At 52.7% G+C, this 24,137-nt stretch overlaps 5 protein-coding genes and 1 pseudogene across 5 annotated transcripts; 3 read left to right on the top strand and 3 right to left on the bottom strand.

Moving 5' to 3' along the window:
- Positions 1-2,596: 2,596 nt before the first annotated feature.
- Positions 2,597-4,275, bottom strand: LOC145737931 (uncharacterized; annotated as a pseudogene).
- A 7,515-nt stretch (positions 4,276-11,790) lies between these two features.
- On the top strand, positions 11,791-12,564 carry LOC145737930 (uncharacterized). Its single transcript, XM_081992764.1, has one exon. It carries the CDS (start codon positions 11,791-11,793, stop codon positions 12,562-12,564), a length of 774 nt encoding a protein of 257 aa, XP_081848890.1.
- Positions 12,565-16,492: 3,928 nt separating this feature from the next.
- Positions 16,493-17,535, bottom strand: LOC145737929 (L-asparaginase 1-like). The gene is made up of 3 exons (XM_081992763.1): positions 17,098-17,535; positions 16,902-17,041; positions 16,493-16,823 (listed from the first exon to the last, which is right to left on the bottom strand). The coding sequence occupies exons 1-3, from the start codon at positions 17,533-17,535 to the stop codon at positions 16,493-16,495; spliced, it is 909 nt and encodes a 302-aa protein (XP_081848889.1).
- A 1,970-nt stretch (positions 17,536-19,505) lies between these two features.
- On the top strand, positions 19,506-20,063 carry LOC145737928 (uncharacterized). Its single transcript, XM_081992762.1, has one exon. The coding sequence runs from the start codon at positions 19,506-19,508 to the stop codon at positions 20,061-20,063; it is 558 nt and encodes a 185-aa protein (XP_081848888.1).
- A 1,190-nt stretch (positions 20,064-21,253) lies between these two features.
- On the top strand, positions 21,254-21,643 carry LOC145737927 (nuclear transcription factor Y subunit alpha-like). Its single transcript, XM_081992761.1, has one exon. The coding sequence runs from the start codon at positions 21,254-21,256 to the stop codon at positions 21,641-21,643; it is 390 nt and encodes a 129-aa protein (XP_081848887.1).
- A 1,906-nt stretch (positions 21,644-23,549) lies between these two features.
- On the bottom strand, positions 23,550-24,137 carry LOC145737926 (large ribosomal subunit protein eL18-like). Its single transcript, XM_081992760.1, has one exon. The coding sequence runs from the start codon at positions 24,135-24,137 to the stop codon at positions 23,550-23,552; it is 588 nt and encodes a 195-aa protein (XP_081848886.1).

The raw sequence follows: 24,137 nt of genomic DNA, 5'->3' as shown, positions 1-24,137 counted from the left end.
TCCATAGTGCCACATCGGATAGCACCGAGCTCAAGAAGACTGTCAGGGATTTGGCCGCTGCGGGCAACTATCCGAAACTCCTTGCTGTAGTGCCACTGCAAAGCGATGAGCAGAAGCTCAGGATGCTGAAGAGTATATTTAGCAACATCGTGCTTGATAGTGATAGGCGGATGCTGCAGCTGGCCGAGAATCTTCTGAATAGCCTCATGCTTGGCAACAGAAGCGTTCTGCGCAGCATACACCCAGTGCTAGCATTCAATCACCACTTCAGGAATAAGTATGCCGAACTCCTTGAGTGGTATGAGGAAAATAAGAATGTGCTGCCGGAGCAGCGTGCCTGGCTGGACAGTGATGAAGTTAAGAAGCGCTGTGTCGAGTCATTTTATGATACGGCAGAGTTTTTGGAGTATTTCAGCGAGGCTGATATTATCTCACTTCTTACGAAACGCGATGTTGAGGACGAGGTGTATCAGGCTGTTGAGAAAATCCCCAATGCTGCAGTGAAATGCAAAATATACACGGTCGGGTATATACTGGCGAGTGCGTTGAAGAACAGGTACTCTGCGTGGTACTTTTTCGACGGGCTGAGGATTATCAGTCGTGCTGCTTTCGGCGATATTGCCTTAGAGGCACGGAATCTGTGTGCAAAAGAACTGGGCAGGTATGAGGACCTCGAATTCTCTACTGAATTTTTCTTGGACCTAATACCTGGCGCATCAATGGTGACTATTGGGAAGATATACAACTGGTGCTTCTTCTCAGGCGCACTGGATGACTACATACCATATGTCCCTGCGCTCTTCCCAAAGACTCGGACTTATGCGGGAATAGACACCGTATTTAAGTATGTGATGATGATCGGAGACAATAAGTGGCCATATTCCCGCGTTCCTATATCTAGCCTTTATTTTTACATCCAGCTGCTAGGCTGGATAAATATGGAGAACGTGCGGATGCACCCTGACGTTGCTGATGTCAAGGACTACATAGAAACGATGGAGCACGAGAGCCAGATCGTGGACAGCCAATATCTCAAGAGCCTGTCTGCCGGTGAAATGAGGAATTTCAATAATGGGCTAAGCGGTCTGAAGAACATGCTGGAGGGCATATCACCGATCGATGACTCGTCGTCTAGTGAAACAAGGTTTAGGGCCAAGCGGCGTGGCGTCTACGTCCATTGAAGCGGCACCGGGCTATGAATAAACACAGTTTACTCGGTCTGCGTTTTCCGCAGTGTGCTACGCAATTTTACCAGCTGTCCGTGCAGTCGCTGCTTCTATTCTATTCTATCCGCGCGCATGCATCCGGCGAGAATGCCAGCCTGGCACCTACAGCACCGAGACCGTTTTTACTTTCTTTATTTGCTCAGGAGGGTTTGGCGCAAATCCGCGAGTAAAATTTTTACTTACATTCAAAGCATGGAAAGTGGCCCGGCAATGGCTGGCCCGCTCGACCGGCGACAATTGATGTCGGTGAATACCAGGGCTCTGCTGAGCGTGTACTCAGTAAATAGCGTTCACTTGACAAATAAGGGGGCACGGCAATTTAGGCAAGATTTTTTGGATTCCCATGAATCTGACAATCCTCCTATGCGCCTCCGGCCTCCGGAGCATTTGCCGCGTGTGCGACGTATTTGTTGCTATTTGACGACAGCAAGGAGATAGAGAGGCACAACGCGAAACACCGCATATTTGCGGAGTCTGGGCCTCTTGGGCAAAAAATAAAAATATGCTGCGGAGGAGAAGGGGTCATTCCCGTTGGGCTCAAAGGAGATGTTTTCAAGGCCATCGCCAAACTGCTCGAGGAAGATGCACACAGTACGCCCGACATTGAGCTCGAATTTATGTGCCAACTCATGCCGGGAGTTGGGTATCTGGAGTTGTCAGAAGCTGGGATGTCGACAGTGTGCCTGAATCTTGTAATAGCAGGTCTGGGCGGTATGCACCAGGAAAACATACCCAATGCAAATATGGATAGGTGCGGGAGACCGTCTATCTCAGCAGGGACATATCTCGGCCTGCCGAGGGCGTATGCTGGGATGTGCAACACGAGTGTGTACGTAGAGGGGGGCGCTGCCACCTTACGCCCCAAGGAATATTGCAAGTATAGAAACGATAAAAGGGTCTCTGTAGTCAGGAGCATGCGGATACTGCCGCCTGCATTTGATAGACTACTGGAGAGGGAGGAGGGCAGAATGCGTCCCGCAAGCCCAGGAGCGACTGCGGGGCCCAGCGATGGGAGGAAAGTCAACGGATGGGATGCCCTCGCCTGGCTCCTTGCGCACATGGCGATAGACAGGCTGGATCTGGAGGGATGCAAGATAGCCACGGACCACATAGCCCCGATCTCCAGGCTAAATGGGCCTAGAGTACTGTCCCTGCGGCGATGCGGGATGAATCAGGTGGACCTTGCACCTCTCGGCGCTCTGGAACACCTGGAAGAGCTGGACGCCAGCGATAATGCATTAAACGGTGGTGGTATTCCAAAACAGCATCGCTCACTGTCATCCGGACCTAGCTCTAGCACTGAGAATAATAAACTATGTGGCGGTCTAAACCCATGGGTATTTAGTTAGTAAAAATGCACAACAGACTATTTATTCGCGTGGTTTATGCATTAAGCATGTTACACAAGTGATTCCGAGCCCATCAATCGGAATGCTGATGGCCAGGCTCTGTGCCAGCGGATAGTATTCGCGCAGGACTGGTGACATAGGCCTAGTCTCCAGAATCTCGTTGTGCGGCGGCTCCACCGTAGCATCCCTCCTACTCCACTCGGTAAGTAGAATAAGTCATTTTTATTTATACCTCGAATCTGAATTTAAGACGCTTAAGCGCCAAAACTCGCAGACGGTTATCAACAAGTGTATTTGTAAAATGTTTATTTGTTTCCGCGCACAGCCATCTTGTCCATCCATCCATCGCAAATGTTATCGAGGTTGTCCTCCACTCACTTCGTAGACGTGAATATGTCGACGTTCCTCCGATTTCTGGCGTGGCGCTCGCTTCTCTCCTGCTTGGACATGTTGAGGGCCACCTCAAGGGCCTCGGCAATCTCCTCGGTATTGTTGGGGTTGTGCGAGACCGATCCCTGGAGCGTGGCCTCCGCGCCCGCAAACTTGCTGATAACGACCACACCCTCGTTCTCGTCCTGCACTGCGGTATATTCGAGGCCCACCAGGTTCATCCCGTCCACGATCGATGTAATCAGCATCACATCGCTGATTGCATACATCGCCACGAGCTCGTTGCGGCTCACACTCTTGAGAAGCAGGTGGATGGGCGTGTTGGTGATATTCCCGACTGTCCCGTTGACCTGCGCGACGAGCTCGCAGGTTTTGGCTACATACGAGGCGTACTCCTGCACGTCTGGCCTGCAGGGGATGCCGATCTGGAGCAGCACCACCCCTTCCTTCTCGATGCCTGGGTTGCGCTCGAGGAGGCGCTTGAAGCCTTTGATCTTGTGGGGGAGCCCCTTGATGTAGTCGGTTCGCTCAACGCCGAGGATTATCCTCTTGCCCTTGAATCTGTCCCTCAGCTCGGCCATTTTGGCGATCGTCTCCGGCTCCCGCAGTGTCCTCCTGAACATCTCGGGGTCGGTCCCGATCGACAGCGCCTTCAGCTTGGGAGTGCCGCCCAAGTCCTCCACCGCCTTTTTGAAGTTAAGAACATACTCGGGCAGGTGGAACGCCACCATGTCGCACTGGCAGACGCTTTTCAGAATGTGGTCCCTGTAAAGTATCCGCTCTATGTTCGAGGGATAGGGGAAGGTCGTGTGGAAGAAGAACATAATTTTCACGTTCTTCATCCTGCTTCTGATAATCCCGGGGACCAGCATGATCTGGTAGTCGTGTATCCAGACAATGTCGCCCTCCTCGCACTTCTCGAGGATCTTGTCGGCAAAGCGCATGTTCGTCTCCTTGTAGGCCTCGTAGTCGTCGAAGGTGAAGCAAACGTCGTCAGGAAAGGAATGCCATGCCGGCCAGAGGATCGCGTCGCAGAAGCCGTTGTAGTGCCGATCGTTGATGTCCTTCGGGAGGAATACGGGAACGCACTTGAACTTCTCCCAACACGCCCTGGTCGCTGTTTCCTCCTCCGCGCTGCTCAGGTCTGTTCTGCCGATGCCTCCGACCCAGACGAACTCCATGTGCTTTGAGAGGCTTTCGATCCCCAGAACCAGCCCGCCAGCGGTGATCTTATTGTATGTTAATTGGCCGTCGTTCTTATTCTTGGATACGGTGAGCGGCATCTGCAGGAAGCTGACGATAAGCTTCATGCGGCTGCCGGGCCGCGGTCCTTAACAAGGCCTGGGTACCAATGGCATTGCTGGCAATGTGCCGCATGGGTCAATGGTACTGCCAACGCAGATGGGCGTGCACCAATGAGGAATGGTGCAGCCATGCACTTGCGGCGGACAGAGCCGCTCCCGTGCGCCGATAGAGATCTACGTAGCGAGAGATGTCCATTCTTCGGAGATGCAGTTATTCGGGCTGCTTGCACCGGCGACTGCAGTTCCCATCTCAGGAGGCGGCAGATCCGGTGAGGCGCGGAACACTTGTGGCCTCTGACGCTAGGCAGTGCGTAGATACAGCTGGCATTCTTATTGGTGTTTCGGTGGGCGTGGCTAGTACAAGGGCGGTGCATCAAGCCCAGGTGCCTCACCGCGAGGTGGAGACGCATGATGGAATGCTGAAGGCCAGGTAGGGCGGCTCCAAGAAGTTTTGTGTTTGGAGGCGATAATAAAGAAATGCAGCGGATATAGGGCGGATAAATGAAGGAAAAACTGGGCTATGGGGGGCGTCTACGGTATATCAAAGGCTTGCAAGAAAGAGCCTGAGTGGTGTGCATCTGGAAGGCATACTCGAGGCAAATATGAACAAGTGCCAGGTACCGATAATTCAGCCCACGTCGTATCTCTCGCTCCTCAGAGGGTATGCCACGATGCATGGCGTGTGCGTCTCTGTGAAGGGCAAGACGGCAACTGTGTGTTCTGAGGAAGAGTACGGATGCGGCGATCGGGATAAGGCATTGTCTGTTGCAAGGGTGCGCATCACGCCATCTGGGCTTGATCTATTGTTGCATGGGCTGGAAAACAAGGCGGATTCTATCAGCATGAGCACAGAGACATCGAAGGACATAGACACCACGAACCTAATGGAGGAGGCCGAAGTCTGTACTCTTTGCGATAGTTTAGAACTAATTATGGAGTATAAGGGTAGGAGGAGTGTGAGAAGGATGGATGTGGTTGTGTGGATACTCCGGCAGATGGCGATATCGGAGCTGGATTTGAGCGGGTGCAGGCTATCCAAAGGTGACATCGTTTTAGTTTGCAAGCCGCCGGAGCTCAAGATGCTTTCACTAAATAACTGCTGCTTGCAGCCGAACACCCTTCCGCCAGTCCAGGCCCTGGAACGCCTGGAGGAGCTATATGTTGAGCACAACACGCTCAGCAGTAAAGATTTTGGGGCAATACTGTCATGCACAAAGCTCAAGAAGCTGAATGTGCACAAATAGCATCGCTCAAGGTTCTTAAAAAGCTGTGCATGTACAGCTGCCAAGCGAAGCCAAGTCTAAAGCCTATAAACCTGCTGGAACATTTGGAGGAGTTAGATGTTGGGCGAATGAATTTGGGAGACGAGGATGTTGAAGCAATAGGGTCGCTCCCAGAGCTTGAGAGGCTACACATGTACTGCCTTGAATTGTCCAAAGTTAAACTTGGGCCTCTCGGTACCTTAACACGTCTGACCGAGCTCGAGGCCGGATGGAGCAATCTGAGCGATGGCGCTGCGACAGTACTTTTGCTCACTAAGCTCCAGAAGCTGAAGATGCACTGTCTAAGCTCCCAGGCCGACGATCTCCTGGGGATCGGTGGGTTGAAAGACCTGGTGGAGCTTGATGTCGAGGGCTGCGAGCTGAGCCCTGGTGTTGTACGGGAAATATTAGCACTCGGAAAGCTCAGAAGGCTAAATATGGCCCTGTGTAGGCTGGATCCTGCCGGCCTCCTCGGAATATATAAACTGAAATTTTTAGAGGAGTTGAACATCGCAGGTAGCAAATTGAGTGGGGAAAATATTACAGCAATGCTGTTGCTTAAAAATCTCAAAAAGCTTAATATAGCCAGCTGTGAGCTGGATGCAACAAACAACCCCATAAACAGGAGGGACATCGCCGCAATATCATCTCTCCCGAGTCTTAAGGGTCTCTATCTCTCTGGCACCTATTTAGAGCCGAACGATTTTCAGCCCATCAAGAAGTTGAAGTATTTGGAGGTGCTTGATATTAGCACCTGAGATTTGAGCGATGACGACGATGTTCGAATGGTGGCGTCGTTCAGTAATTTGAAGAATCTCCGCATGGATGATTGCAAATTAAAGTCGGGGGCTCTCAGACTGATTGGAAATCTGCGGTCCCTGGAGAAGCTGAGTATTTGTAGAAATTGCCTGAACGATGATGACATTTCGGTGATTGCATCTTTCAGGGCCCTCAGAAGGCTATGTTGGGAGGATGGGGAGGCGGATTTGTTGGATAGAGATGTATGGGGATACCTCCGGGATTGCCTCAACGGGCGCCATCTTATGCATGGTAACTGCTGCAGGCTATTCAAAGGGGAGCTAGTGGAGGTTGGTTTTAGAGGCCTGCGCTTGCGGTTATTGTAATTTTCAGGGCTGAATCGGAGTATTCAGAAGCAGTACCGCCCAGGATGATACACGAGCGTAGAGACAGTAAGCAAGGATACCTGAATTTTACTATTGTCGAGTGGCATATGCCGGTTGAGACTCGCAGCTGACATGCTTCAGTTGTGAGTCGCATAAGGCTGCAACATTTATACTCACGTAGGGTATAAGGGATGGCGAGGAACACTAAATTAAATAGCTTTGCATAAACAATCCCTATGCCTAATTTGCCTTCCGCCAAATAGATATAATTAGCATCTGACGGAGACACTTTACATGTGCGCCGACGAATCTGCCATCCTGCAACTTGGGGCCGGGCATCCGAGGTCCAGTGTGGCATGATATATAGACGTGAGCGGTTTGATATCATCTAATCGGATCACCGAGCAGCAGTGGAAGATGGTCTCAATATTCGGGGTAATTCGGCAGGAGTAATAGTGACAACGCCACCAGCTTGCCGCGCTCTTTCTACTTATTAGCATCGCATACCAATCATTATTGTGCTCGCATGGAGGCAATTGCCGGCATGCAGTCAGCAATATAAATAGATAGGCATCTCCGAGGTGGCCTCCATCAGCCGTCCGTCCAGGCCGGCTCTGCATGCACCGAGCCGAGCCTTGAACAACTCAGATATCCCTGGGCATGCTTTGCCGTTGACTAAAACACTTCATCTAGAGCACTGTGTAACCTAAACTAGAAAAAATTGCAGTTAGTGCAGAAATTAAAATTGCGGCCGGCGGCCAGATAAGAGACATTCCACAAGAGCAGGATAGTATTTCTGGCCTGCTCGCTCTTAAGCTCACATATTCCGCCAGTGTTGCCTAGGAGTGGCTTGCCAGTCAAATTCTTTCTTACTCGCGTGCAGAAGGATGTGAAGTACAAAGATACCAGCAGAAATGCTCGGCTAACCCGGCTGCAAGAGTTAGGATCAATAAACAGCAGATCTCTGCTGCCAATACACCAGGGCAATGGCGTACACTGTCAGATAAAGGAGTGCGGCTATTTAAGCAAAAATTTACCGGTACCCCATGTATTTGGCAGCACTTGTGCAGCTCTGCTGCGTGTTCGCGGCGTCCAGGGAGAATAAGGAGATTATATTGACATTCAAAGGTGACGTGAAAGGAGTGTGCGATACGACAAGTTGTGTGTTTCAATCGAGCGGCTTTTTTCGAGGCCTGGAAGAACAAAGGGAGGCAATGAAGAAAATGCCTACTGACTGTCCGTAAAGCAAATCGCCCTTTTCCGGTAAGCACAATGTGGCTGTTCCATGTTTTACACGCACACACATGCCGTGCAGGCCAGAATACCCTTTCAGGAGAGAAAAATACGCCGCGGCCGATGGCTTTGGTCTTGGAGAGCCGAGCCAGCATCTCTTTCTCTTGAGGATTTTCCCTAGATACCTGCCTCCCAGGCTTTTCCGCGCAAGATTCCGGTACATTGTTGTCCTTTGCTCCCCAGAAAGACACAGACCGCTATCCTCTTCCCTGCGCATGATCGAATCCAAAAGACGGTTGTCGATATCATTCATGCCATCTAAGCTGTCCTCGCACAGCCTCCGGATGCTTTCATCCACAGAGAACGTCTCGCACGCAGCGAGCACCAAATACTGCAATGAGATAGTCACGAAATTCATAAGGGCACTGCCAAACTTTACTTAAATACCCGCGCACTTTGTGCATATTATAAATCCTATTAGGCAGCCTGGGACTGCAGCAGTGCTGCTATTTGCTATTCTCGGGTCTGGCCAGCCCGGCTGCGAGAGCATTTTTCTCCCTGCTTTTATCCTTTCCCAGTCCTTCCTGTTATTTATTACACCATCAGAGTTTTTTCAAAATTTTGCTGGTGGTTGCAACGGACTATTCCGCAATAGGCACTTTTGACAATTTATATTAACAGAATGCCAAATCGTGGGCTGAGGCGTTTGGGAGCGGTGCATGCTCGCCGCCGCTCCGGGGATACCCGGTTTCTATGTATATCTCATCCATATGTAATCCCTGCTGCCAGCTTGGGCTATGTAAACCTCGGACACGAAAGCGGCCGACAGCGGATAATGGCCCATCTTGGCGAGAATGTGCCAAGCACAATTTAGTTGACAGCCTCGCCTCTGGAGTTAATAGTGATAATGGCAGTAGTGGCAAGGAGCCGGGCCGCTGATGGCAAGTCTCGTCTTGGCAGAACACGCTTGAAAATCCAGGAGCAAGTGTCAGTTGTCATTGTAAATAGCGGAGTAGTCCCTAAATAAGACGTGCCTAATCATCCCACGGCCCTTAACTTAATACAGCGGAAATGCTCACTGGAGACGTACAAAAATAGGATAATTATACACAGGATGGGCTGTGACAGCCTACGACAGATGCCAAACCACCGGGCTGGGCTGCTGAGAAAGTCTGCGCACAGCACGAACACGCTTATAGCCCTCCATGAATTTATTTAGCATGCCGCAGGTATGGCGTAGCACTGAAATCTCTTCCTTGGCAGCTTCCAGCTGCATCCAGCTCCTTCAGGTGCTGCAGAGCGCTGAGTGGTGCAAGCCCAACCTGATGCAGACTGCACATGCTCATCTGCAGCTTTATGAGCCTCACAAGTTTCGATATCGCTTCAACGGCATTAGCACCCAGGATATTCCAGCCGACATCCAGCTCCTCCAGGTGCTGAAGATCCCTGAGGGACGTGAGATCAACCCTATGCAGGCAGCACCCTGCTATCTTCAGCTTTACGAGCTTCACAAGTCTTGATATCGCCCGAATAGCATCAGTGTTTAACTTACTGTAGCTGACATCCAGCTTCTTCAAGTTTTCTAGAGCATTGAGGGGTCTGAGATCGACCTTATATAGCTTACACTCTGATATATTTAGCTCTACTAGTCCAAAAAGCCTGGATATCGCCTTAATAGCACTACCGTCCAGTTTATTGTGGCTGGCGTCCAGCTCCTTTAGGTGCTGAAGAGCGCTAAGGGCCCTAAGTCTGACTTTGTGCAGTTACACTTGCGTATATTTAGCTTTATGAGGCTTGCAAATTCCGATATCACCAGGATAGCATCAGTGTTCAATCTGTTGCGGCTGACATCCAGCTCCTCCAGGTGCTGAAGGGCACGGAGGGGCCCAAGATCTGCGGACTCCAGCCTACACTTCCTCAGGGACAGTATTCTGAGTCCAGACAGCCTGGCAATCGGGACCACGTGGTTCTTGCCCACCTTGCACTTCTCCAGATCCAGACTCCCGATCCTCATGTGCATCAGGATCCAGGCGATCACATCCCATCCATTTATCTTCTTCCCCATCCTCAGCCCAAAGGCACGCGTTCTGCTTTCATTCATCGCCGCCAGCCTCGCAAACGCCGCCGGAAATATCCGCACACTCTTGACCCCAGGCCCCCCCTCGCCGCCTCCACACCTGCAATCCCTTTTGAGGCACACAATGGCAGTGTTTCCCGACACACATACGTGTACGTTGCACATCTCAGCATACACCCTGAGAAGATAGAGGGTGAACTCAGAGAGATCCTCCAGGTCTTCGTCATCTCCCATCTTTGTCTGCAATATCTTCTTCAGGTGCCTGCCTCTCAGGCCCTTTTTCACGAGGTGCTCGTATATCAGGGCCTGATCTTCCCTTGGCAGTCCCAGGAAGTCCGCTGCACGCACAAGCGTGTACAATGGGCAGCACTCCATGTCCGCTATATTCTCAACGTCTTTCTCCAGCATCCACTCAAGCGTGTCGAATGTGTCCTGGGCAAACGGAAATTTACCTTTTTTTCCTTGCATTTCTTTGCTGTGATCTATGCATTTTTTGAGTAGATCGCTTACTTGAAATATATGGCTTGCTGTAGTGTATTCCTTTACCCTACCATCGTCGAATTTCAAAGTAAACTTCCCATCCTCCTCGGGGGCTGCGAACACGCAGCAGAGCTGCACAAGCACCGCCAAATCCATGGGGTGCCAGAAACCCTTGCCTAAATAGCCGTACTCCTTTATCGGTAAACGGACACTATTGGTTGAGTGCAATTACGACCGGACTCTGCTATTTTATTGGCCTTACTTCTCGCTGGCCGAGCTATCCCTACTGGTCCTTTTATCCTTTAATTTCTTTTCTAATCCCCTCCATTCTTCATTCGCCTGCTTCATTTTTTTGCAAATTTTACTGGTCATTCGCCCAAATATTCTTTTATAGGAAATATAAATAATTCGTGCATATACTTGCTGTGGTCTAGTTTCCCGCTTCTGTGGCTCGCGCACAATGTGGGCTGTCTCTGGCACCTCGGTAGGCATATTGCTGCTGCAAGCCATAAAAAGAGGGGTGATAATTTAATGATGTTGCTTTTACGGGGCTGCACTTATTCTGTAAACTGCTACGTGGCTCGAGTATGCACTCTCTGTGCTTGACTGAGGCTCGCCATGTTATAGCGTTGCCCAGAAAGCGAACACCTGGACTCCATAAGAGAATAGCTTCAGCAGGCCAGGTTCGTGTCTAGTGCACATGCACATAACCCGCACTGGCGGCCATGGAAATATGGGCCAGTTAAAAATGGATCAGCCTGGACACTGGGGGCCAAACGAGATTATTCCGTATAAAATCCCGGGGAGGCATCGGCCCCGGGGCTCTCCCGAAACATGCATCCAGACAATAAACCAACAAAGCCCCTATCTGTAAGGCACCCTGGGTCTTGCTGTGACGCTAGCATGGATGGCGCATCCGCAGGACTGGACACTGGAGCGGGCGAGAAGGGCCCCTCGTGCATGGAATAATGCCCAACGTGTAGTAAACTTATATGCCAGCGGAGAGGCCAGGCCCTCCGTCGCTCGGGCTATCTTTGCCGCCCCTGTCGGCATCATATGGGGCGCAGCGCTTCCGGTGCGACTCAGCGCGTACTGCGCCTGCAACACTTTTATTCCCGGATCTTAGCTGTGGAGTCCTGTTAAAGTAGCCCGCGGCCAGAAGCGGATCCGGCGCATACTTGGCCAACCAGCCTCGACAGCACCACGCCACGGGGCAAGCTCCCCTGCTCCTAAACGCGCAATTCGCAGCAAGCCGGGTAGAGCGCAGCAGTTGGCGTTTCCAGCGCCGGGGCAGCGGACACGCGGCCCGCTCGACGGACGCAAGCCCGTGTCAAGTTTTACCCACATGGCAAAAACCAGCGGAAAAGAGGCAGTCAAGCCCAAGTCGCTGAAGGAGCAGAAGAAGGAGCTCGAGGCCAGACTGTTCGGGGAGAAGAGCAACGCCAAGAAGAAGGAGCTCCAGGGCCTGGTTAAGAAGATCGACCTCGCGCTGAAGCTGGAGACAGATGCCCGGCTGGCGCAGGAGAAGAGCAGGAAGCAGCAGGTCTTCCGGCAGCTGATTCCCGTCGGCGTTGACCCGAAGACCGTGCAGTGCATGAACTTCCTGAACGGCACCTGCGACAAGGGGGAGGGCTGCCAGTTCGCCCACGAGCTCAAAAGGGCCTCCAAGCCCGCAGAGGAGGAGACAGAGGCCCCGAGGCCGAGAGCCCTGTGCCGATTCCTGCTGGACGCGATCAATGGCGGCGAGTACAGCGCCGCGTGGGTGTGCCCATTCCCCACCTGCCGGGACATCCACCGCCTCGTCGATCTCGGTGCGAACGCGGATGTCGAAGTGTCGCTCGAGGAGTACATCGAGCTGCAGCGCCAGACGATCGACGAGACGGCAGTCACGCCCGTGACGGAGGAGGTGTTCAAGGAGTGGCGTGCCAGGAAGGACAGGGAGGAGGAGCTGCATGCGAAGCGGGTCGCCGCGCTGGGCGCCGACGTGCGCGGCGTCGATCTGTTCAAGCAGCGCCCCGAGCTCTTCGAGGACGACGAGGATGCGGAGGCGGACGTAGACTACAAAGCTCGGGACTACGAGGGCTTCGACGACGATGACCAGGCGGCTGCAGAAAATTAATAAATCTTTAATACACTTCTGCACATGTTCTTCAGTGTGCGGGCCTGTGGATGCCGGACACTGCAAGCGGGTATTTGAGGCCTGCGAGCTGGCGCTTTGTTTCTGCTGCTAGCGTGTAGCTTATTCTGCTCCGCGCCTATGCCGATGCCTGGGTGCCGAGTGCCCCTTAGGTCAGTACTTTGTAGAATGTCTGAAAGAGTATCGCATGACATCCAAGCTGGCCTCCTACCTGGCCGAGGTTGGGAAGAGCGACGAGAACAAGGCCCTCATGCAGCGGCTCGAAGAGCACAGAAGAGAGATCCGGGATGTAAAGGCACGGATAAAGCAAAGGCGCCACGAGCAGCCGTGCAGGAATAGAAAGAGCGGGGACTTGGAGATTAAATAAGCCTGGCTTATTCCACGTTTTAATATTTGGCTATTTTACTGTACTCGGGAACAGCCCCCTTGGAATAAACCAATAGCATAGATATCCAATGCTATTTTCAAAAGTTGCCTTAAAACTGTCGATGTGAAGTTATTTAATTTATTGTTTCTAGCCATCTCTTATACCCTATGTGAGTATAAATGGCTTATGTGTAGCAATGCTGCAGCCCAAAACAGCTCACAGCTGAAGCATATCAGCTTGAGTCTCAGCCGACATATGTCACTCGACAACAAAGTATATGGCTTATGAAGACTCTGGCGCCCACAGCATGTTGCATTCGCGCGGCTGGTAATTCTAATATTCCTATCCAATGCTCAGAAGTATAATCTTATTCTTGCCGCCTCTGGTCCTGTTCCATCGGCCCATCCGCTGCTCCCGGCTGACTGCAACGGCTACGCTGCCCCGGTAGGTGCTGAACGCAACTGGGATTCCGCCGGCCTGGATGGTCTCAGTAGGCTCAGGGTGGGCCTTGCATAGTCTGCATACTACTATCGTAGCATTCACAAGCCCTAGGAGGAGAGTGCCATCCTGATGCAGATGCATCGCGCAGATCCCGGCCGGGACGCTGACCGTGTCGGCCAGCTCCAGAGACCGCGTTCGGTACACGTGCAGCTGCCCACTGAGCGTGCCTACAAGAAGGTAATCGTTGGACACAAATTTGACCGACTCCGAGAACCCACACGGCAGCCGCAAATGCTTGGGGTCCTTTGTATTGGCATTTACCACCTTGATATTCTGGTTATTCTGGGAGGCGGATGCTAGGGTGCCATTTGCGGACACATCGAAGCTCGCCACCGGCGAATCATACCCGTAAAATGTGTTTTTCACGATAGAATTCTCTCCCAGCTGGACAATCTTCCTATTGTGCGCGCCCGCAAAAATATCGCTTCGTGTCTTGTCGTACAGCATGCTCGTAATCTCCGTCGGGCCAACGGCCACCTTGAAGACCGTCTTGTGGGCCGGAGACAGCCCGTAAATGGTGCCGTCCTCGCATCCGCAGTACAAAACCGATTCCGACGCCGATAGAGCGTTGACTTGCGACGAGAACAGGATAGATTTTACGCCCTCCAGGCCTCCTGCAGCGAAGAACACTCGCTTGCCTTTGGTAGCCACATACAGCCTGTCCTGCAGCGCACAGATGTCCGTTGGGGGCCTGGGGATGCGCACTTCGGCCAGGACTTTGATGCTCATAGAGGGTGGGCTGCAAAAATTTTCTCTGTCGTCTGCGCCGCAAATCGCGGTGCCCCATCCAAACACCCATGCTGCGGCCCGCTTGCTGCAGTTCTGAACAGACTTTGCCGTCCCGTATATTCAAGCGCATTATGGCCTAGAGATGCACGTTGAAGCGCGCGCGGCATTTGGGCTAATGTAAGGCATGCTTGCGGCTCTCAATAGCAGGCCCAGTGACTGCTAGTTGCCAAATTAGCCTAGCTGTCTGTGTTTTTATTTGTAAAAAATTTGTTCGCTTTTCTCTCTCACGGTTGCAATTTAAACGGGGCATCTACTGCATCCTGCCGCTCTCTGGCGCCTGGCTCTAAATATACTATTCCGCTACAGAATAAAAAACCCCGCGGTGCTATTTCATCTCGACTAATAGTGCCAAGATTGTCCTTGGCATGGCCCATAAAGAGCCCTTTGCCCCCGAGAGCGCTTGTCAGCTGCGGCCCCAACGGGTGTGCTCCAGGTGCGGTCGTCTTGAGCCTCCTGCCATATGCAGTTTATATTTGCAATGGGTATAGGGGATTGCTCGGAGCAATAATTTAAATAACAGCATGCCAAAACTTTTAATAGATTATTGCCTTTCTTTTTATGGCTACGAGAGCTATGCTAGATCGCGCGGGGTTCTTTAGATAAATCCGCCCTGGCTTCGCTTCCCCAGCATACCTATTGTAATAGTCAGCACGGCTGCAGCATTCCTCCAGCAGTACGCTCCTCGGGACGTTTTCGCCCGCGGACCAGCCGACGGCTAGTGCGCAGCCAGGTGCTGGCCAACAGCCTGGATTCTCTTGTAGACTGCGGGGTGCGAGAGCAGCGACCCAAAGGCACGGTCGTAGTCGAACAACCTCCCCTGATGCCCATCCATAATCAGAATCCGCAGTGCCTCGATGAGGCCCCCTCCGTAGTTGGCCCTGCAGGCATTCGCATCGGCCCGTGATTCGAAGCTGTGGCACACATCTATCGACAGGCCAAAGAGCAGCTCAGCAAGGCTCATCGAGTAGAGGGCCACAAGGGATATGGCAAGTCCGTGGTAGCTCTTCCTCATTGCTAGATATGCGAAGCCGCCGATGGCAAGTAGAACGGCGCCCACGGTGACCAGCAGCGCACCAAGCACCAGGGAGTCGTGGTGGGTAATATGCCCCAGCTCGTGGGCGACGACACCTAGGAGCTGATCGTCGTCCATGGCCTCGAACATTCTTGAATATATGGAGATAAACTTGAACCGCAGGCCCGACATGGCATACGCATTTGTGCGCGCGGAGTTTTCAACGTATATGCTTGCTTCTGTCAGGCCGTGCCTCGCTGCCAGCGCAGTTATTTTTTTGTACAGCCCGCCGCCGATATTCTTGTACTCGCTGATCCGCACCATTGAGGATCGGATGTGCGCCCGGCCATCGCCAATACAGAGGCCCGCCATCAACGCAACAATTGGCAGCAAGTATACGATGCCGAGGATGAGCCCCATTTTCCCAAGCCTGCCCCTGACGGCAAGCGTGGCCCACAGCATAGCTATGGCAACGGCGATAACGGTGACTACGTCTGTCTTGATGATGTAGAGCATGGCCCGAAGAAACTCCTCGATGTTTAGAAAAGTAAAGACTGCCCAGGCCACCTTGTTCATCCGCGCCGCATCAAGGAACGCTGATTTGATAAGACACAATGAGACTACGGTGACTCCCAGCACCGCCAGATGCAGGTAGAGCTTGACTTCGACGATCTGCAGCAGCATGTTCAGGAACTCCACAGATCTGTCTAGAGAGTCCTTGCCCATCCCTTGGCTCCTCCACAGCCTTTGGATGTCCCTGCGGTTGCTGGTGTAGCGTGCCAGCTGGTTGCCGACGACGGCTGCGACGAGCGCGAAGGCGACAACACACATTGCCACTGCAAGCATGGACGGTACGATGAGCTGCTTGACCTCCTGGCACCTCTCCTTTGCTCGGCCATAGACGTTTGCCGTGGCTGACTTCATTTACACGGGCGTGCCATCGCCCAAATAGCCAATATAAATAATAAATATTCGCTGCTAATTATTTGTATACCGCACACGCAGCAACAAACACTGGCTGGCAGCAGTGCCGACCAGCAGCAGCCCCGTAAATGAACAATGCCGCGCGCGGTTATGGTTTAATCTAACATACCCAGCGCAGATCCTGCGAGCCGATACCTGTAAAACTTCCCGCCGCTAGACAGGCCGGCCAGTCCATTCCAAATGAGGGCCCGGATATGGAGGCTCTGCTGTAGCACGGGTATAGTTTAATGTGCGACCATTGAAATTAAATTAGGAATTTATTCACCTTCTGACGAACAGTTTCCACTTCCATTCTCGGAGGACGACTCGCAGAAAGCAAAAAGCTCTCGGAGGGCATCGATGTCGCCTCTCTCGGCATCTGCGACAAAGACTGCAAGCCTACTTACCGCAGACTCCACAGTCATATTGTTGCCGATTATCACATTTTCGCAACTCTGCAGAGCACGGCCGCACGCATAGGCCCCCTTCATATTCCCCTGCCTGCACTGCGTCACAATTAAGACCGGGACTTTCGGATAATCCTTGATTATCTCAACACAGCATGCAGGGATATTTCCGTCTCCGTAGCTCTCAATGACAACGCCCCGGCTGCACTTCAGGGCATTACGCAGTAGCCTGCCGTTGTACGTGCCAAACGGCGACATCTTGATTATCTCAATGTCCTACTCAATCTTCTCCAAAAACACCACATCGTCATCTTTAGATCTGAGGCCCGCATGTCCCTTGAAGCTGGGATTTGGGCTAATGGAGCGGAAGGCATTCCTCTTGTACGTGTCAAATTTATACGCATCCTTTATCAGCATCCGCTGTTTATGAAAAATCAGATAGACACCTCACACCTCACACACAGACATCAGGATACTCCTTGATTTTGTCGTAGCCATCCAAACGTGCGCGCCAAATTAGTAGATGCATCAGAGCGCTCGGCGCTCATCGGCACCATCGATCCCGTGAACACAATGGGCTTCGTCAGATTTCGAATCATGAATGAGACTGCAGAGCCCACGTAGGACATGGTGTCTGTTCCGTGTATTACCACAAACCCGTCGTAGCTGCTATAGTTATCCCGGATGGCCCGCACTATCTTTAGCACATCCTCGGAATTGGCCTCCGTGGAGTCCTTGAGCTCGGGGAATTCCTCAACGTCGTACTCGATAGATGGGTTAAAGTCGCTGCGGTTATTGGGATAAACTAGGGGCGCATCTGCCGATCTATAGTTTTTATTGAGAGTGTAGTGTCTCTGAATTCTATACCTGAGCTGGTTAGGTTCGGTTACATACCCCTCTTCGGAGCGTACCATCCCAAAATGCCTCCCCCATGGAGGACCAGTATCTTTATTATGGCTGCTAAGCCGTTCTGCTGGTGATTACATTCGGTATACAAATCCATGGCCCGAAATTTTTTTTTAAATTTATTGCGCCATTTATTAATTCTTGATTAATGGTGGGTGTGCTGTGACGCCGGCCTGGACGCATCCAGAATCTCCAGCTATTGACCTTCCCACGTGGACGCAGATTCCCCCATCCACAGCATGCCGGGACGCCCGTGCCCGGACACTGCCCAGCAGAGCAGGCTCGGCGGCTGCATGCTAGAGCTCTCCCACTATGCTTCATTTAGCTTAAATCCGCTGGCAATTGAGGTTATTATCTCACTTTAACACGCAGATTATTACATATTATTACTATCAGTGTTTTTAATAAAGTTTTAATTTATCACATATTTTGCAGAAATGTCCTAATGTACTAGTCGCCACGGCCACTTCAGAAAACTGGCGCCTGGCGCTGCCTCTAGCCATCCGTGCTGGCCGCGGAGTGCGGCACCGCCCCCGTGGGAAATATATATTAGTGTGATATTTGGCGCATTATTAAAATGCAAATTAAGATCTGACTATTCAGATTCGGCTGCTGATAGACTGCAGAAAATTCTCCGGCACCGCTGATGTGCCAAACTTGGCAACATAAAGCAGATATATTTTGCAATATGCAAAATTTTATTAATCTTTCAAGGCATCGGCCCACGTTGGCGGGCGCGTGCCAACACCACATCTACAGAGAGGCACGGCAGCAGGCCCACCGCAGCACCACCAGCACCGGCATGCGGTGACATCAGCGCCCAGCAGGGCCGTACAGATTTTAATATAATGGCTTTACTGCATGCTTGGGGCCGGGAATGCCGCCATCCCTGCCATGGGGCAAATGTCCTTTATGCACCAAGTGCTGTGCATTGCGCCCTCACGGGCACAGCAGCCGTCTTGATTCTGCTTCGCACTAACTGTAACTTCATAAAAATTTTACTTTCTTTGCAATAATGGCGTCTCTTCCACAGTCTCTCGGATCTGCAAGCAAGAGGCCGGCCGCAGAGAGCCGGCACACCGCAGCACTCTGCCGCGCATCTCTGCATGTCGTGTGTCCGCACACAAGCAATAACCCAGACTCCCCGTATCATAGATATAATTAAATGCATATTAATTGATTAATAATTAAATAAATTTATTGAAGGCTGCGTGAATAGCTTGCAAGAATCACCACAGTGCCAGCCGCCAAGCCTATCGGAAAATGTTACAAAATATTTAAAGGCATTTTTTGAAATCTTTGCGTTGTATTTATAGGACGGCCACGTCTCGGCGATCTGCAGACGCTCAAAAATTACTAGCGCAGGTGGGAGCGGTATTAGCGCCTTTATGCTGCCAGGGCTGCAGCAATGCACGCAGTCCTTACAGATACTACTGAGCTGCATTAAAAAATCTAATTTTGGCCGGTGAGGCTGCAACTCCTGCTATGTGTCCCGCCCATTTTTGCCTTTTAAAGCAACTTTTGCACTATTTTAAATTTTTATTTATTCGGAACTGTAGAATTGGCTTCTGGCTTAGGTTCTTCATCTATTACTCAGGTTATTGGGCCAGAAAATTCTCGATGCCCGCCGCAAACAAGTGCCCGTAAGGGCACAGGCAGAGCCTCTTCCGGCACCGCTGTTGCAGGGCTGACTTATCGGGAGTAGCATGGCTTTTTTTAACACCCATGCATGGGGCAACTGGCACAAGCATATCTCAATGCCCTGCCGCGTGCTAAATGCAGTTATAATTTACCCGAAAGCCCGCAAGGTAGCTGGCATTGCGTTTCGCTTTATCGCACCAGGACAGGAGAAGGATGTGCGGTTTCGCCCCTGGCGGCAGCAATCAGGGCTGATCAGTTGAAACATCCCATACAAATAACATGCTATTTTATTTACAGGGCAGGGTAGTAAAACGCACGCTATTTACAAACAATAGCGATGCACACGGGCTTCGAGTGTCCCGTCCGGGCTCCGCTGGGGTTCCTGCATCCGTACGAGATGGTCACACGGTACGAGAGGCCCGGGCCAGAGGTGGTCAGGACTCCCATGCGCATGCTGCAGTGTGCATCCATCTCGGACGATTTCTACAGCAGCCTCCTCGAATGGTCGCGCGACATCATCTACTATGCCGTTGAAAATTGCGTCCATGCCTACAATTTTCACTCGGCCGAGGCGACGGTCGTTCTGGAACTCCCGGGCACGACCATCACCGCGGTCAAGTACAACCCGCAGAGCGGGGTGCTGTGCCTGGGCACCGGCGACGGCACGCTTGTGCTCGTCGATCCAGTCGTGCAGAAGGCCGAGAGGTACGCGTGCCACCGGGCGCGGATAGGGGCGCTTGAGCTGTTCGGCGGGAGCGTCATCACCGGAAGCAGGGACCGCAGGGCGCGGAGACGCACCTGGCCAGCGGCGGGAACGACAACCGTGCGTTTGTCTACGACCTGCGCTCCTCGATACAGCCGCTGGCGAAGCTGGGCGGCCACCGTGCGGCAGTGAAGGCACTCTCCTGGGCGCCAGAGTCGTCCTCGAGGCTCTTGACCGGCGGCGGAACGGCCGACAAGACAATCCGCATGTGGGATATTTCCACATCCCCACGAGTTACGCATTCTCGCGCGTTCGACAGCCAGATATGCAACCTCCGCTGGCTCCGCGACGACACGGCGCTTGCTACATTTGGCTACTCCAACGATGACATCAAGCTGCTCTCGGGCCTCCAGGTCGCCCGGCGTTTTGTGGGGCACAAGAATCGCGTGATCCACTTTGCGGTCGACGACGAGCAGCGCTATTTTGCGACGGGCAGCAGCGACTCGACCATACGCATATGGAACCTGGATCCGCAGCTCGAGCAGCTCGACATAAAAATTCGCTGAGCCCGTGGACTGCAAATGGGCGAAATAAATGTAATTATAGGCTAATCTAATATGTGCATGAGGACGCAACCCCGAGTGGGGTGTCGCATGGCAAGGGAATAGCCCAGTTTTACACCACTTGGCTTCGAGAACACCCTCCCAGCCCTGCTGATGAGTCTTCGTGCCCTTCTGCCCAGAGGTTTTTTATTTACAATACAATGGAGCCCACTAGTCATAGGTGCGCGTGCAGCCCCATAACAGCAGACTTTCTTAAATTGCCACCCTCTTTCCATGGCTTGTGACAATAAGGATAGTTTATTTAGTAAATTTAAAGCCCGTGTCATCAATCTGCAGCGCTGTAGTGGCTTGCTTACCAATGTGTGCGATCCCCATCTTTGCCTGGATCATCTATTGCTGTAACCACTTATCCTGTGGCCGTAAATCTTGGCATTTACTGATATCTGCGCAGCCCTGCGAGCTCTCCAAAACCTGGAGTGATAAGCGGCGACACCGCTGGCCTTCACCATTTGTGTGGCAATCGAAATGCCGCGTCTGAGGTGCCGTGCTGCGGCCCCTGCCTGGGCACATCCTCCATGTAAACGCCCCACTGGCTGCCACATTTCTGATGGGGATCCCCGCTAACTGGTTGCTCGCCATGCAGCCACGGCGGTGTTTCATCGTCGACAGGCGGTCCGCACCGGAGCGCTGCGTGGGCTGTGCTTCGCGCCGGACGGTGTCCCAGTTCTGACACGCGGTGATTCCGCGCGGGGCGCTGCGATTAATCAGCCCTCAATATTTTTGCAACAGCTGTCTTGAGGCCCAGATTGAAACTGTTTCATGGAGGACGAGGCGTATAAAAAACTAGAACAGCATCCAAGCAGGATGAACAGCAAGGAGATGCATGAACGGGGCAGCTATGCAGGCTCATATCCGGCTGCATACTTGCACGACATCCACGATCTCTGTCCGAATACCGAGGACTTTATGATGGACGACAACCCCCGGATGATGATGATTAATCCGAAGCAGATATACTGGATCCGCAAGAGACGCCTCCGGAGGGAGATGCTCGACTCCATCATGGTCACGCCGAAGACGAACTACCTGCACGAGAGCCGGAACCGCCACGCGATGAAGCGCCTGCGTGCCCCGAGCGGTCGCTTCTTAACCAAGGAGGAGACAGCGAAGGTGCGCATGCGCGGCAACCTTCCCGAGCAGAGTAATTAATCACAGTCTAGAGAATAAATTTTTGTATTTAAACTACCCAGACGCACCGGCACATTTTTCTCCTGTGGCAGGGCATCCGTGCATCGGCTTTTGCTGGGTGCCCAGACTCGGCCAGTGCGCAGGGCAGTGAGCCACTCAGCAAGCGGCCAAGGCTGGTCTGAAACGTATCCGTGTTTTGGCCAATGCGCTGCCGCATTGGCCAAAACACGTACACGTTATGATGAACACGTAGAATATGACAGAGTGGCCCCTCAGCTCCTTCTTTCCGTCTTCCGTCTCTTTGCCTGTGCTTCCGTGCGTCGCATCGGAGGTCCGCTTTGGCCGCGGCCTGAATAGCCTGTGTCCATCGGACGTCGTCTCGCTGGCGCGGTCTTCCAGCGGCCCCCCGTGTGTCCTGAAAATTATCGGCTTCTCGCCCATCCCCCGAGGCTCAATCGGGCCGATGCGCGTAGCCCGAATGACAATCGGCACAGCCCGTTCCTTAAAGAGCTTCTCGAAGAACAGCGGGTCCATGGGGCCTACTGCGTGTATCCGCGTGGGCGCCGGCGTGCGCTGCGCAACCATTAGCGCGGGCGCCTGCCGCTCAATGACGAATGCTTGTCCCAGGCCGAACAGCGTTAGAAGAAACATTGTTTGGCATCGAGGCATTCCTTTTAAGTTACGGTCAGACAATGTTTCATGTTTGATGCCTCCGTATTGGGCTGTTACTGGAGAATATCATCCTAAAATAGCGCCTGCGCGCAGCAGAGCGGCGATGCCGGACACACCAAGCTATGCCAAACACGGTTGCTGCGAGCACGGCGGGCTTACTGGTCATTTTATCACATTGGTCGTGTTTAGCAGCCTTTGCCTTCCTATTTTAGCACCGTGGCATTCCTGCGGCTCTAATAAAGTCTATTCTAGCAAGGGTAGTGCAGCCACGACGGGCAGGCACCTGCGGCTCCGGCTTGCGCAATAGATGCGGCGGACGATTTATTCGCTGCGGCCCTCGGTATCCTGCCAATCTGCCTTGGAAAGATGCGCTTGCAGAGTGCCTGTACTGGGAGCAGGACAGCCCGGAATTATGGCCCAAAACGCCACTGCGTCGCCGAACGTGTGTTTTGCCCTATTTAAAGGCCTCCCGCTCGCGGATGCGCACATCCAGCTGGGCGAGCAGAGCTATCTCGAGCATTCTGGAAATAAAAATTTCGGCATGCGGCCCGAGCCATGGGGATACACCATCTTCTCGGCTTGAAAGGCGACGCGACGCCAGACCAGGTGAGGACCCGGTACTACAAACGCCTCGCGGCCCTCCATCCCAACAGCCGGCTGGGGGAAAGCAGTGCCGACAAGTTTATTGCGCTGACGCACGCATACAAGCAGTATTTGGTGGGCGATGACTTCTTGAACTGCTACAGAGTATGCGCCAACACTGCGGGCACTGTGGCGGGGCATACGTGATAGAGGCCGAGACGGCCGGAAGGATAGAGTGCGACTACTGCTCCTGCTTCGTTATCGTGGAGGATGCGCCAAAGGCGATCGAGGGCTAGGCCATCCATCTCAGCTCCCCAAGCTGAAAGCACTCTGCCAGCAGCTCACAGATTGCATGCTCTTGGCAGCTAAAAACTCACGCTCGCAATCATCTAATGCAGTGCTGAGCATGGAGTATATGAGCTGGTGCATTCGCAGCCGGCCAACTGCACATAACAAATAAATTGCTCCCTTGCTATCGCCCCTTCGTATCCAGCTGTATGTGAACGGCGGTGCGGGCCTGCCTACAGTGCCGTCTAGCCCCTTGCGCTGCGCGAGATCCGCGGCTAAAACTACCGAGGCGCAGGGCCGGGATAAAGGACAATGCCTATGCACGCGATCCAGCTAAGAGGGCGCCGGCAGCGAGTAAAAACCTTGTATAGCTAAGTTTAGATATTTATTCAGAATCTGAATCGTAGGTAACGGGCTTTTTGGCATTGACCCTCTTCTCCTTGTTCTTAGACTGAGCCTTGCCAATAATTCTTGGATAAGTCGCGGATCCCCGCTCGCCCGGCGCAGGCCCGAAGAACTTGGACGCCTTTCTGGCAGTCGGATCGCCCTTGATGAGCATTATATTCTCCAGCGACCCCGCAACTCTGATAAACTGGTCGAGCGTGTGGATGCTGCCGCCGTTGGCCTCGATCTTGGTCTTCGCCTTCCTGCTCCACTGCAGCGCAATGACCTTCATGGCCGGCAGCTGCAGAATCCGCTCATCGTCAAGCACCTTGGCGACAACAACAGCAACCTTGCCGCCCTCCCCCAGCTGGTGGGCGATAGCCGAGACCTTGACGGGCGGCCTGTTCATGTTAGACATTGTCAGGCGCTTGGCAATCTTCATAAGATTGACATCAGCATTCTCCCCAGAGGCTTTCACGATCTTGCTGAAAAACTCGTGGAGCTTGCGGAGGCTGTTGTTCTCGGACTTGGGCTCCTTGCGCCCGCCGACGGCTGAGTACGGGATCTTGAGGTTGAGCGTAATGGCCAT

This window comes from Ips typographus, linkage group LG14, assembly GCF_016097725.1.
Source record: "Ips typographus isolate SLU linkage group LG14, UJ_Ityp_2.0, whole genome shotgun sequence".
Taxonomy (NCBI): domain Eukaryota; kingdom Metazoa; phylum Arthropoda; class Insecta; order Coleoptera; family Curculionidae; genus Ips; species Ips typographus.
The sequence above is the reverse complement of the archived record's forward strand: the minus strand, read 5'-3'. Positions and strand labels throughout refer to the sequence as shown.

Excerpts from the sequence above, each read along its gene's own strand:
- LOC145737928 (XM_081992762.1), top strand. The coding sequence starts at position 19,506 with ATGCACACGGGCTTCGAGTGTCCCGTCCGGGCTCCGCTGGGGTTCCTG.
- LOC145737929 (XM_081992763.1), bottom strand. The coding sequence starts at position 17,535 with ATGGTACGCTCCGAAGAGGGGTATGTAACCGAACCTAACCAGCTCAGG. Across the intron at positions 17,042-17,097 it reads GGCTACGACAAAATCAAGGA|CGGATGCTGATAAAGGATGC; the intron begins GTATCCTGATGT and ends TTTCATAAACAG. Across the intron at positions 16,824-16,901 it reads GTGTTTTTGGAGAAGATTGA|CCGGGGCGTTGTCATTGAGA; the intron begins GTAGGACATTGA and ends CCTGAAGTGCAG.
- LOC145737930 (XM_081992764.1), top strand. The coding sequence starts at position 11,791 with ATGGCAAAAACCAGCGGAAAAGAGGCAGTCAAGCCCAAGTCGCTGAAG.
- LOC145737926 (XM_081992760.1), bottom strand. The coding sequence starts at position 24,137 with ATGGCCATTACGCTCAACCTCAAGATCCCGTACTCAGCCGTCGGCGGG.
- LOC145737927 (XM_081992761.1), top strand. The coding sequence starts at position 21,254 with ATGGAGGACGAGGCGTATAAAAAACTAGAACAGCATCCAAGCAGGATG.